The following is a 13347-nucleotide window of genomic DNA, read 5'->3' on the forward strand; positions in this document are numbered from 1 at the left end:
CGGCGGGATGTCAGTGAATATTTTGTCAGTCATTTGCTTAAAAAACGCACGACATTTCCAGCATCAAAATGCGGTGTTTATCTTCGATGTTCTTTTTTTATAATTAGCTTTAGGTCACTCAAACACCGACAGGTCTAATTACGAGGTTGTGACGGGATGGGGCTAGGAATGGGAGGGACGCAGCCGTGGCCTTAATTAAGGTACAGCCTGATGTAGAAATAGGAAAACACGAAAAACCAGTTCCAGTGTTACCGGCAGTGAGGCTCGAACGTACTGCACGGCCAACTCGCTCCGTCCATACTATCTTTCCACTTAGGCCCTATACTACAAGAATGTTTGCAAAGAATATAAAATAATACATTGCACTTTATTTCTATTCTTAGAAATGCATTTGAAGGAGCACACATGATAACAAGGGAGAATACAGAAGATGCAGATGTGGTAATAGTTCACACAGCCATATATGTTCCTTCTGAATACGATGCCATCATCATAATTGCAGTTCATCATACAACTTCTATTTCTGAAAATCATGGAAAGGTGCATTGTGCTCGACAAGCGTATGAACCACAAGGACATTTTTCAAAACACCTTGTAAGTGGCCGTGACACAACTTCTGGTATTTTCAGTCAGAGAAGAAGGAAGATTTGTAACACACTTCAGAGTATACATTCCGAATGAACTTGTTCATGTCATCCGAAATCCAGATGCCGATAGACAACAAAAACATTGAAACATTTTCTCGGAACCTAATATTGACACGATTTAAAAAGTAAGTGAAAGTAATTGAGGTCCATTTGGTTTTCAAAATGTGTGAGGAACAATTTAGCTAGACTTCCATCCAGTAGAAAAGCTGCTGAATATCATACCACAGGTTTTGCTGGGATCCACTAACAGTCGATGGACATTAACATTTACGTTCACGCTATACAAATATTGCCTTTATTTAGATATTAATGAATCTTATTTGTATCCTACTTGTTGTCACTGAAATTATTAATGAATGTTATTAATTGTGAGATGTGTCGTTTTCTATTTTCACCTGAACGTAATGGCTCCGTTCCTCAAAGCCTCTTAGGTAAAGCTTGTGAAACAGTTTATCTTGTACAAATCTCTTATTGGTAATACACATTTTCCTCCAAACGAACTTAAAATGAGATATCAGGGGGGAAAATGTATGATTTCCTGCAGATAACGGGGGCAGTACGGAACAATTCACAACACTTCCACCGCTTGAACATTGATGTTTGCGGTAAATCCTCCATCATGTCGGCTTCTATGATAATGCAATGAATATCCGTCCTGTCCCGTCGAAAGTCTCTTTTAAAAAACGTCGTCCACATTCCATACTTCAAACATAAAGAGGAGGGACCGCGCACCGTCTGCTTCATTGCCGCACTAAAATGTTCTTGGTCTTCTCCTGGATCAGGGACTTCCACACAACATCCCTGTGTAGGTGTAAGGTGTCTCTGAGCCAAACCAGAATGTGTGCATGAGGTAGTCCGCACTTCCGCCACTTTACCATATAAATATGACACTGAACTACACCAAAATAATTCGCCATCGTCATGAGAAAATGAAGTGCCCTTATCTTCAGATCTCTAGGTTTGTATGGTCATCGCACACATACACACAAACACTTCCTTGTATCACGGACTGAATATGGCTCTTCGCGTCGGGGACCTAAAATGGCTTCCTATTTCACGGACTTCAAATGGCCCGTTGACTTGTATTCCCTTCCGTATCTACGTTCCTTAGTTACAGTGGATGTATAAATCTAATCCTGGTGACGGCACATTGGATTGTCATATCCCAGCACACGTTTCTGCCAGCTTTTAGTTTGTACTCACCAACGAACGCGAAAATTAAGAATTCGACTCGGAGATGCATTCGAACTCCTTTCCATCTACACATTATAAACGTGCCGTCGATTTGGCTGGGCTTCACACACACTCAAACAAACGCTTCCTTTTATTTCTCAGATGCTCCACACATTAAGTTTTTTTAAAGCTTTCTAATGTTTCGCCAATTTTGTGAAATCCGTCCCTACGTGCTTACAGTTAGCATGGAAGGAAAATTATCACTTTCCGTAGTGAAATTTCCCCGTGGTTGGCAGCACTGGGTTAATGTTCACACGGTCTTTTCTGCTTATAAAAATCACAACAGCCAGCAAGTTCGTTACCATGACGACTGAATAATATGTACAAGTCAGCGATGCTCGGCAGTAAAGTCCCAAATTCGTGTCTACTTCCAGTATTACAACTCGCACAGCATTACTGTATTGTTGTTGTTGCTGGGTATTCAGCCCGAAGGCTGATTTGATCCTCCACAACTTAAGATGCATACTAGGGAAATGAGGAGTGAGGTAGTTTCCCGTTGCTTTCCTCTTACTGTATTAGACATACACATTTTTTCTATAATAGTTGTTGTATATTGATAGATTTAACATTTCCGAGGGTAGTTGGGAGTTCTGTATAACGTAATAATCCCGAATATCTTCGGTATTATTCCTCGTACGCCAAAATGGTATGAAACATAAAAGGCCGGAAATTATGAACAGATGCTAGCAAACTTGACGCTAGAAATGTATGTATATACTTTCTAATTAGTCGTAAATTATTCTCTGCTAATGATTTCTTTTTTTTTTTTTCCTTTTAGGTTGTACTCAGATGCTTTGGACAGAACCAAAATTAATGTATTTTTAGCAGGCCTTACTCCATTGAGAATTAACTCTCACGAAAAAATGAATTTCCCTACGAGTGCCCTCTTGGTAAGTCAACAATTTTAGAGCTCATAATGGGCATTGTATTAAAGTTGTTGCTAATAATGTTATTTGTTTTACTTATTAAAGTAATTCCGGATGTATTGCTGGGTCGTACATAAAGGGAATTGATCTATTGACTGTATTATCCATAAGACACTCTCCCAACTTGATCTAGCTGTGTAACATTAGACCCAACCACCGCCGCCTCGATCCTCCTATACTGCCTGTTCTATGAGTGAGGCTTTTTGCGAATAGGCTACAACAAACATTCTCCGCTAGAGACTCAGCCTACAAAACACTATGCAGTAAGTTATAGTTATATGTTCACTGAAGCTCGTAAGTTACATCAGTAATATTACCTCTATGAAGTCGTAGTTGACCGCTCAATAACACAATTTGTAGATATTTCCGGGGCGAAGGCAGCTAAATTTTTGTGTTCTTGCCAACGCAATATCAGTTAATAGTGGTCTTAAGAACTTGGTTAGGATAAATCACTAACAGTTTGCTGATATTCCTTGACCTCACGCTATAACAGAACTCATTCTGAAAGGAAGGAAGTAGCAAGTCCTTGTATTACGCTCGTAAGTTTTAAGGACTTCCAATAGTAGGGAATAGCAGCTTCAACAATCTCCTGAAGATGCTTCATCAGAGCAACGAAACAGGATTTGGGTGTTGAAGCTCTCCTCTGTCCTGATGCATAATCAGTTCCATTTATTGGTGTCGAAGCACTAGGCAAGGAGATGTTGCTAACTCCATCCTCTCTTCAACAACACGAACCAAGTACCCGCAAATTAGGATTTGATTTTCTGTATCTAGATTTACTGGGACAATATCATTTAGATATTTGACGTTGTCCAAAATGTGTAAATATGGAGACGCTCGTTTTGTGTTTATCCGTCACAATTCTTATCACAACGAATCTACTATCCTCTACGGTTTTAACCACCTTTTGAAATAAGGTGTAAAGGTTACAGGTGCGAGAGTAATCCGAGGATATCAAACTACTTCCTTTTATTAGGACCTAGCCTAAATATAGCTGACAGCCCTTTATCTCTTAATTCCCTTCTGGACGGTATTTTATGGAATCGTGTCTCTTCTGACTGCGAACCGCCTTGCCGACATTTGCAAAATGGTACACAGCAGTTGAAGTCTCAGTTATACAGAAACATATAACTTGCACAAACGGAAGAATACAACTACACTTTAAAAGAACTTTGAAAATATATATAAGCATAACATGATTACTTAATTTCACAGTCATATACAAACAAATAGAAGTGAACAGGCACGTTTACTCATTGTACGAAATAACTTAGCTTTTCGTACAAAAACATGCATCAGTAACGCAATGCTACACCCACACTGACTGCGAAGATTGTACGTCTATGACGCGACTTGAAGAAATATTGGTATTCGCGCCTTCCTGTGTTAACCTAGTGGCAGGCAGTGTAAGAGGATCGAGTCGGCGGTGATTGTAGTCCTGTCGCAAGTAGTAGAGAGCATTGTATTCACAATACGTTGAGTGATTTCAGGTGAAGACTGGTAGCAGTGTGAGAAGTGCAAGTCGTACTTCACGCGCAATGTGTATTTTCTAGTTCGACCGATTCGAAATTTTCTTCTGGTGTTCAGATCACTCCTCACTACCGGGGCGCTGGGTTCTAAGCTTGTGCGGTCCACTCTTCAGTGGACTTGTATTGCCAGCTTACCTTAATTCCGAAGTTCATTATGTACAATTCAACGACCCTATATTAACACACATCTTCGTAGAAACGTCACGATGGTGTTATAGCACTAATAGTCAATAGCACTTTTCTAAACCTAGTCTTTGGTAACTATCTTCCCTTATCCTTACTTCATAAATGTGGTAGCTTCTTAGTCAAGGTGAGCCCCAGGGGCTCTGAACTTTGGAGCGTGGGTTGGCGACCACGGGGCCCTCAGCTGAGTCCCGGCATTGCTTCCACTTACTTGTGCCGGGCTCCTCACTTTCATCTATCGTATTCGACCTCTCTTGGTCAACTCTTGTTCTTTTCAGACCCCGACGCTATTAGGCTTGCGAGGGCTAGGGAGTCTTTCATTTTCACGCCCTTCGTGGTCCTTGTCTTCCTTTGGCCGATATCTTCATTTTTCGAAGTGTCGGATCCCTTCCATTTTTTCCTTCTGATTAGTGTTATATAGAGGATGGTTGCCTAGTTGTACTTCCTCTTAAAACAATAATCACCACCACCACCACCACTTTTCCTCTGCTTTCCTTACCGTCTATGCTGCAGTCCATTATTCTCCCTCAATCACTTCGCATGACTCCAAAATATAAGCCAGAGCAAAGACCAAACTGCTCACTACATTTCCACCCAGATGAATCCATCCCTGTCGTTTTATACATTTCAGGATTTTACCTTTGGTGAAATTTGTTTACTTCATTTCCTCTGTACATCGTAAGTTATATAATAAGTAAATAAATACATAAGTGCATTTTCTCTCTCCTCTAGGTGCTGCAACTTATGTCCAGGCTGTGGGAAAGAACTTTGGGTGAAGGTCTATCTCTCACGTGTCCAGACACGGCTCGGAGACAGCTTAAGGACATTTCTGAGATCTACGATTGCACACCTTCCTTCGTTCCCGAAGAGAACGTTTTAATATGTAATGGAGTTTTCCCTATAGGTGAGTAATCATGCAGAATTTTCTTTGGCTAGATTATACTTTACAATACAGTCTTATAAGAATACTTTAGACCAATGTTTTTCAAACATCCTTTTGTGCAGATAAAATACTTCGTGTGATAGGCTGTCATTCTTGTAGTCACAGGGGAGACTACGCATAATTCGAAATGGTAGAGTTATATTTTATTAGACGGAAGGTTAACACACTGTTTTATTAAGTTGACCGCAGTTCTTCATTATATAAAATGCAAAGTTGACTGCATTTTTTTATCGAATTCACTATGCGTTTGGCACTTTTGAGTCTGTATGAAGAACGAACCATGAATAATCTTTTATTTTTTGTCAGTCTGCACGCTTAGAATGGGTAACTATTTGAGGTATTTAAACCAAATTTCCATATTTGAAGCGTACCAAATCAAGGACACTTTGTATCATTTCAAATCCTTGAAGCATGAAACCAAATACGTATGCGTGTGTGTTCTAATGCCCAGCACTTCGTCGTGATGGTGCTTTGAGGCCTTGATTTACACCCCTGTGTAGAATAACACTCAGCCTGTCGTAAGAGGCGACTAAAAGGGGCCTCAGGGACTCTCAACTTGGGAGCGTGGATTTGCGACACACAGGGACCTCAGCTGTGTCCTGGCATTGCTTCCACTTACTTGTTCCAGGCTCCTTACTTTCATCTATTCTATCCGACCTCCGGTGGATAACTCTTGTTCTTTTCCGACCCCAGCGTTATTAAAGCACTCGAGACCTAGGGAGTCATTCATTTTGCCGCCCTTCGTGGCCCTCGTTTTTCTTGGCCCGATACCTTCATTTTCCGAATTATCGGATAACTTCCATTTTCCTCACAGATTAGTGTTACATAGAGGTTGTACTTCATCTTAAAACAATAATCACCACCACCACCGGTCTTCATTTACGAGTGTGTGTGTTTTCTTTTTCAAGTTGCTTTACGTCGCACTGGTCCTATGGCGACCATGGGACAGTGGTGGGAAGGAAGTGACCTTGGCCTTAATTAAGCTACAGCCTGGTGTCAAAATGGGAAATCACGGAAAATCATATTCTGGGCCAATATGAGTGTTTCTGTGCCCAGTTATGTGTTGTGTAGTGTATGATGGCAATAATGTGGCGGAGGAAGAGTGAAACACGGTATCTGCAAAGACTTAACGTCTCCATCTGACGGACGATTCACTATTAACACAGTTATGTACCCTCACATGCGGAGACTCTTGGCATGCAATCTGTTGGGAATCGTATACCACCACCTGTCTTTTCCTACCGGCCAACATTACGATGGTGAAAATTATTATTATTATTATTATTATTATTATTATTATTATTAATACCCCCAGATATTACCACTTGCATCGCCAATATCTTAATGTCAATTTCTCGCGCCGACGTGCACAAGGATACTTCATGATCCAGTGCCGGACTGTGTTCACCTACTAATGTCAGTTTCTCGCGGGGACCTGCACGTCTCTACTTCATGACCCAGTGCCGGACTGTGTTCACCTACTAATAGACCTTTTAAATGTTGAGAACTTTTCATAGCAGACGAAAACTAGGAAAAACGTAACATAAGCAATTTCCGAAATTGTGTCGAAAGTTGAAGATCTAAAGGGTCCGAATATGTTTCAAATTGTGAGTCCTAGATAGGTCTATCCAACTAAAGAGACACGTTTCGAAAATTACTCCCGGCCTAAGTGCGGTTCCGAAAAAACAGCCTAAAATTGGTTTTTTCTTTACTCATTTTCTTTTTGATCCAAATCCTAACCAAATTAACTTATTTGCGTAATTCCTTCTGGGTGTCCTCTTTGTTTGAATACCCTCAGGCGTTTTATGATTTTTTGAAATATGTCCACACCGAATGAAGCTATAAGGACCTGAGTGAAATTCTGCGTTGACTTAAACATGAGTTGTTGGCCTGGACTTTTCTTACCGTGTGGTGGTGATTTTTGTTTTAAGAGGAAGTACAACTAGGTAAACATCTTCTCTTAACAAATCAAGTAGAAAACAAATTTAAATTAAAACGAGATTTAGAAACAAAGTACAAAATAAAACAAAAAGTGTTGTATTAAGCCGAAAACTTCACTAACGAATCAAAAGGGAACGTACGTTCCCTGAGTAACAGTACACTTGTAATTTTCATACCCTTGATAAGTCCACTGTCGCACATAATGCGGATGACGAGATCAGCAGTAGTCGCGTCATCGGCTAGTATGCGTTCGAGTGTTTCCTGCAAGCCGAGGCTCCGTCTTAGGCCAGAGAGATCGGCGCACTCTGTGAGGATGTGGGCCACGGTGAAGTCGGCACCACAAGAACACACTGGGGGGTCTTCCCTCTTTAGGAGATAAGAGTGCGTGGATCGTAAATGACCTATCCTCAGCCTGCATAATACTATGGCCTCTCTGCGTGAAGGCCGGAAAGAGGACCGCCACACGGTAATTGCCTTCTTTTCTTGGGAGTTCTAGCAGCGCATTATATGTGGGCTACTGGTGAAAAGCTGTATTAATCTATATATTTAAAAAAAAAAGATGAAAACTAAAGTCAGTCAGTACGGCCATTTTATCCGGTCGATTTCCTTCATTTTTTTAAACTGAAAGGTATTCATGCACAGATTTGTCATCAGGCACTATAAATCACTTAACTTTCGCCTTCCTCAAATTATTTGATTTTTTCAATTTTTTTGTCTCTTTGAAGCTATCATATCTTTGGCTCTAATTGAGGTACCAGTGGCGGTTTCTGGTATAGCGCAATGGAGCAATGAACCTCCAGTTTACATCAAATTTTATTCAAATACTTAATATTCATAACTCCCTTGTCAATCTCGAAGCTCTTGCTTAGCCCATCTATCCGTAATATACTCGTACTGGCTTAAAAGTGGTGGTGGTGGTGATTATTGTTTTAAGAGGAAGTACAACTAGGCAACCATCCTCTATATAACACTAATCAGAGGGAAAATATGGAAGGGGTCCGACACTTCGAAAAATGAAGGTATCGGCCAAAGGAAGACAAGGGCCACGAAGGGCGTGAAAATGAAAGACTCCCTAGCCCTCGCAAACCTAATAGAGTCGGGGTCGGAAAAGAACAAGAGTTGACCAAGGGTGGTCGGATAGGATAGATGAAAGTGAGGAGCCTGGCACAAGTAAGTGGAAGCAATGCCAGGACTCAGCTGAGGGCCCCGTGGTCGCTGACCCACACTCCAAAGTTCAGAGCCCTTGGGGCCCCTTTTAGTCGCCTCTTACGACAGGCAGGGGTTACCGTGGGTGTTATTCTACCGCCCCCACCCACAGAGGGGTACTGGCTTAAAAATTGGTGTGAACTGCGCACGTTCCGTAGCTGGATACTTGTCTGGAATGAACCCACTTCGAAGGCGCTCTCACCGTCCGTGCCTGGGCGAAGGGAGTGGCGAGGTGCGGGGGGACATCGGCCGGTACGTAGACTAGACCAGGATATCGCAGAAACAGATATCCTTGGTTTACGCATGCGCAATATGCCACTCTCTCTAGTCGTGTTGTCGGGGGTGTTGGGGCAAGGTAGACTGACCTTGTGTTGGGGTATGTGCCTGCCATCTGTTGCCCTTACAGGAATTCAACTACGTAACAGATGGTGGTGGTGGTGGTGATTATTGTTTTAAGAGGAAGTACAACTAGGCAACCATCCTCTATATAACACTAATCAGAGGGAAAATTGGAAGGGGTCCGACACTTCGAGAAATGAAGATACCGGCCAAAGGAAGACAAGGGACACGAAGGGCGTGAAAATGAAAGACTCCCTAGCCCTCGCAAACCTAATAGCGCCGGGGTCGGAAAAGAACAAGAGTTGGCCAAGAGAGGTCGGATAGGATAGATGAAGGTGAGGAGCCTGGCACAAGTAAGTGGAAGCAATGTCAGGACTCAGCTGAGGGCCCCGTGGTCGCCAACCCACGCTCCAAAGTTCAGAGCCCTTGGGGCCTACGTAACAGAAAATAGTACACATAATTAGCGCTAGTGTTGAAGAGCATCATTACTGCCAGCAGTCACATTAAACTGCCAAATTCCAATTGATGTATTTTCCCAAATGTTGCCTTCTTTGGAATAATTACTTTTTTGGAGAGAACATTAACTTAAAAATCACCGAGGCAAAGAGTAGCGGGAATGTAATACCAAAGAAAACGCTAATTGCCTAGCCACAGGAGTTCTTAAAATTAAGTTACCAACATTGCGAACATGCATCCCTAAAGTTTACTCTGTTTTTCAAGTGTGATGCTAGTGTTTACAACAGTTTGTAATAGTTATCATAATTCGTAATATTATTGTACGCTGTGCAAGCGTGTGAGTGTTTTTCTGCACTGTTGTGCCGTTCAGAAACATAATTTTTAGGACATAAAGAAGTTACAATATTTTGTCCGTGTGTGTATTTTTGTGCACTGTAGTTGTGTCCATAATTTTTGTTCCCGGCAAAGGTAAGGAGCTACATAATAAGTTTGAAGAGTGATGCAATACTTAAGAAGACAACCTTTCCTTCTCTCTCTCTCTCTCTTGAGCGTAAACTTAAGATTAGGATTAAGATTAAGGATGCCGGACGCCCAATGCCTGATTTGATATAACGATGCATCCTAAAAGTAAAAGTAATGAAATCGTGCGTAAATTCAGATTGGATTTATACCGTATAAAATAATCGAGTGGATCTGTGGGTGCGAAATTACTAACATGTTGATTTGTTTTCCTTTTTTATGATTCATGAGTGATGAAAGCAAAGTGACTTGGACCAAAGTCGGAGTGGTAGATATAGGATATCTGCCCAAAAAAAATAATAAAGAAACACAGAAGTTCTAAATCTCGTATGCTTGCCCAGTTACAATTCGATCTCCTGGGAAGACGCGATAACCGTCAGTAATTTGACTGTGCTTACAGGCAGTCTGTGGAAAGAGACAACGACCAGGTACGGAAAATTCGTTATGTCCTGTGTAAAGTATGTGGCGCGTTTGAGCTGGCATTGCGCGGGCATGACGAAACAAGTGAATCATCGAATCCTGGCATATTTCGAGGCCTCGTCAATTTTAATTCTGAAATTGACGTTGCATTAAGGGACCATCTGTCCAAAGCTACTGTTTTCAAAGGCACCTCGAAAGACATTCAGAATGATTTGCTTTCGTGCATGTATGAAATCTGTCGTGAGAAAAAAAATCACCACAGCGCACTTCATTTCGGTAATCGCAGATGAAACCACCGATATATCAACTACAGCACAATTTGTTATCATTCTTCCCAACGGTAAGCCAGTTGAAATATTCTGGGGTTTCCTCTACCCTCTAGTCATGATGCTAAGACAATAGCAGAGTGTTTAAAATTTTCTTTGAGCGAAGTTGTGGATAATAGAGATAAGTTGATTTCACAAGGTTACGATGGAGCAAATGTAATGAGTGGTCACCATTCAGGGTGCAAGTTCTAATCAGGGAAGATTTTAGGCATGCACATTATGTGCACCGTTATGCCCATTCTCTGAACTTAGTCATGGCACAGGTGACAGGGGGGAGAGGAGATATTGAGGGGGGTAGGATATTTCCTTCTGTTGAACCCCCAGTGACGAAAGTCACGCGCCGCCACTGTGAGGTACGGAGTTCGTTTTGACCTAAGAACACTCAGTGGATCAAGATCTTTCATTTCAGCTCTTAACTATTCAAATTGGTTGATTCTGACGAAAGTTATGAGTGCACATTCAATGTGACGTCTCATTTCTTCAACAATTTTTCTCATTGAAGCAATCATATCTTTCGTTCTAATTGAGGTACGCAGTTCGTTTTGGTCTAACAACACTCAGTGGATCAAGCACTTTCTTTTGAGGTAATAACTACTTAAATTGCTATATTCTGAGAAATGTTATGAGTACATTTGTCTCCATGAAGAAGATCTTTCAAGGACTTTTCAACAGTTCGGCGCGTAGTGTTGTTCCAAGGAACGTTTAGTTCAATTTTTTTGTGTGATGTATTTTCAAGTGTTTTGTTGACATAATATTACATTCTATTATCGCAGCAGATCATGTGCTTTATTTCATTAAGTCGGAACTTTGCAAATACATCCGTGAGGAGGGTAGCGAACAACACCATACTTTGCACATTGCGGGCGGAGCCAGCGGGAAACTCCTAGTCTATATCATAACATAATTTGTCTTTCCGTTTAGTGGGCCCGGGACCAAAATGAACTTTCATATCTTGCCGGTTGGCAGGTGGACCCTGGACCAAAATGACCCTTCTTTTCTTGCCATGCGAGGGTCCCGGACCAGATCAAGATGGCCTTTTCACTTGTCCAACGATAGTAGCGCATTCTATGTGGGCTAGTGGTGAAAAGATGAAATACCTTTTTTCTTGCTAGTAGTGAAAACCTTCGTTAATTAATCATTCGTAACGGACAGTAACAAAGCCTACTTATTCTCGGTAGATAGCTCCTCAGGATCGAAACAGTAGTGGTGCATCTGTCCGTTATTGGTTCAATACCTCTGTTTTGCCTGCACGGATTGATAACGCTACTTAAGTCCAACTCCAATCCTCAAACGTTTATGCTACTCTCGAATCTTTCCAGCAGGTCATGCTGAAAATGTAAGATTGATTTTTCGTATACAATCAGTGTAATTTCATGAAATTTGACGAGAATATAATTGTACGAGTAGGATCTGTAATTATACGCAGTACTGTGAGAATGTGTTTGTTTTGAACGTGTTGTGAACATGGTTTATATACATCATGTTTTTAAATCGATGACAAAAGGGTAACGTGCGTACATTTAATACCGGTACATAATAATGGATTCATTCGTAATGTATTTATAACACTTCTTTCCATACAATATTCATTGTGCTTCGACACTTCGGGCGTATCTGGATCTTAACCTCAACATACAAGTAGCCGTGACTGAATACTGGCTCGGGTAAGTAGAGAGCTTGCCCCTGTGCATTATTAAAGACAAACACAGTATAAAAAACAGAGGTCACTTGCGGACTTAAAATAGTTAAAATGGGAAACAATTCGCAACTGGTGCTCGCAGTGCGTGACCTGGAAATTTACGCTAAATTCGAATATCGATGGAAATTCATATACGGAGATGGATAAATAAATTACGTCCAGAAAGAAAGTAATATTAAGATATAAACTCGAAAACTGCTAAACCAGTCTGAATAAATCAAAGAAGAATTATTTAACAGGTCGTTATTTAAAGACTGAAATTAGACATACATTCAAGATATGAAATGTACTGCTGTGAAATGGCTTGATCTTTCATTTGTGCATTACGTTCGTTTTCTTGCCTGAACGTTTTCGCTTAGATTTGTCTATTCCCTCATCTAAAAATCATTGTATCATCACATTAAAGTAGTATAATGCAGGGATTCGGCCGCCTCCTCCTCCGCCCGCGGCGCGGGAAATTTGAATTTTGGCGGGAGATTTGAATTTGTAAACAAAGCCACGTGCTTTTTGACAGCTGTCATCGACAACAACGCATCGCTAACCTCACTGCTGCCATCTTGACGGGCCTAAACCTCACTAGTGCCAACTTAACCTAACTAGCATGAGGTAAACAAACCCACGTGTTTTTTGACACCCACGTGCTTTTTGACAGACAACAACGCATCGCTAACCTCAGTACTGCCATCTTGACGGGCCTAAACCTCAGTAGTGCCAACTTAACCTCACTAGCGCGAGGTAAACAAAGCCACGTGTTTTTTGACAGCCACGTGCTTTTTGACAGATTTGTAAACAAAGCCACGTGCTTTTTGACAGCTGTCATCGACAACAACGCATCGCTAACCTCAGTACTGCCATCTTGACGGGAATAAACCTCGGTGGTACCAATTTAACCTAACTACCTCGAGATAAACAAAGCCACGTGCTTTTTTGACAGCCACGTGCTTTTTGACACCTGTCATCCGCCATCTTTAAACTACAGA

At 41.3% G+C, this 13347-nt stretch overlaps 1 protein-coding gene across 1 annotated transcript in view; it reads left to right on the top strand.

Moving 5' to 3' along the window:
• Positions 1 to 13347, top strand: part of LOC137496906 (uncharacterized) — a 98513-nt gene that overhangs the window by 11006 nt on the left and 74160 nt on the right. Inside the window, exons 3-4 of the mRNA XM_068229818.1 lie at positions 398 to 594; positions 5251 to 5422. Of these exons, the coding sequence (XP_068085919.1) occupies positions 398 to 594; positions 5251 to 5422 (369 nt within the window). The remainder of the gene's footprint in view (positions 1 to 397; positions 595 to 5250; positions 5423 to 13347) is intronic.

Source organism: Anabrus simplex, chromosome 12 (assembly GCF_040414725.1).
Source record: "Anabrus simplex isolate iqAnaSimp1 chromosome 12, ASM4041472v1, whole genome shotgun sequence".
Taxonomy (NCBI): Eukaryota; Metazoa; Arthropoda; class Insecta; order Orthoptera; family Tettigoniidae; genus Anabrus; species Anabrus simplex.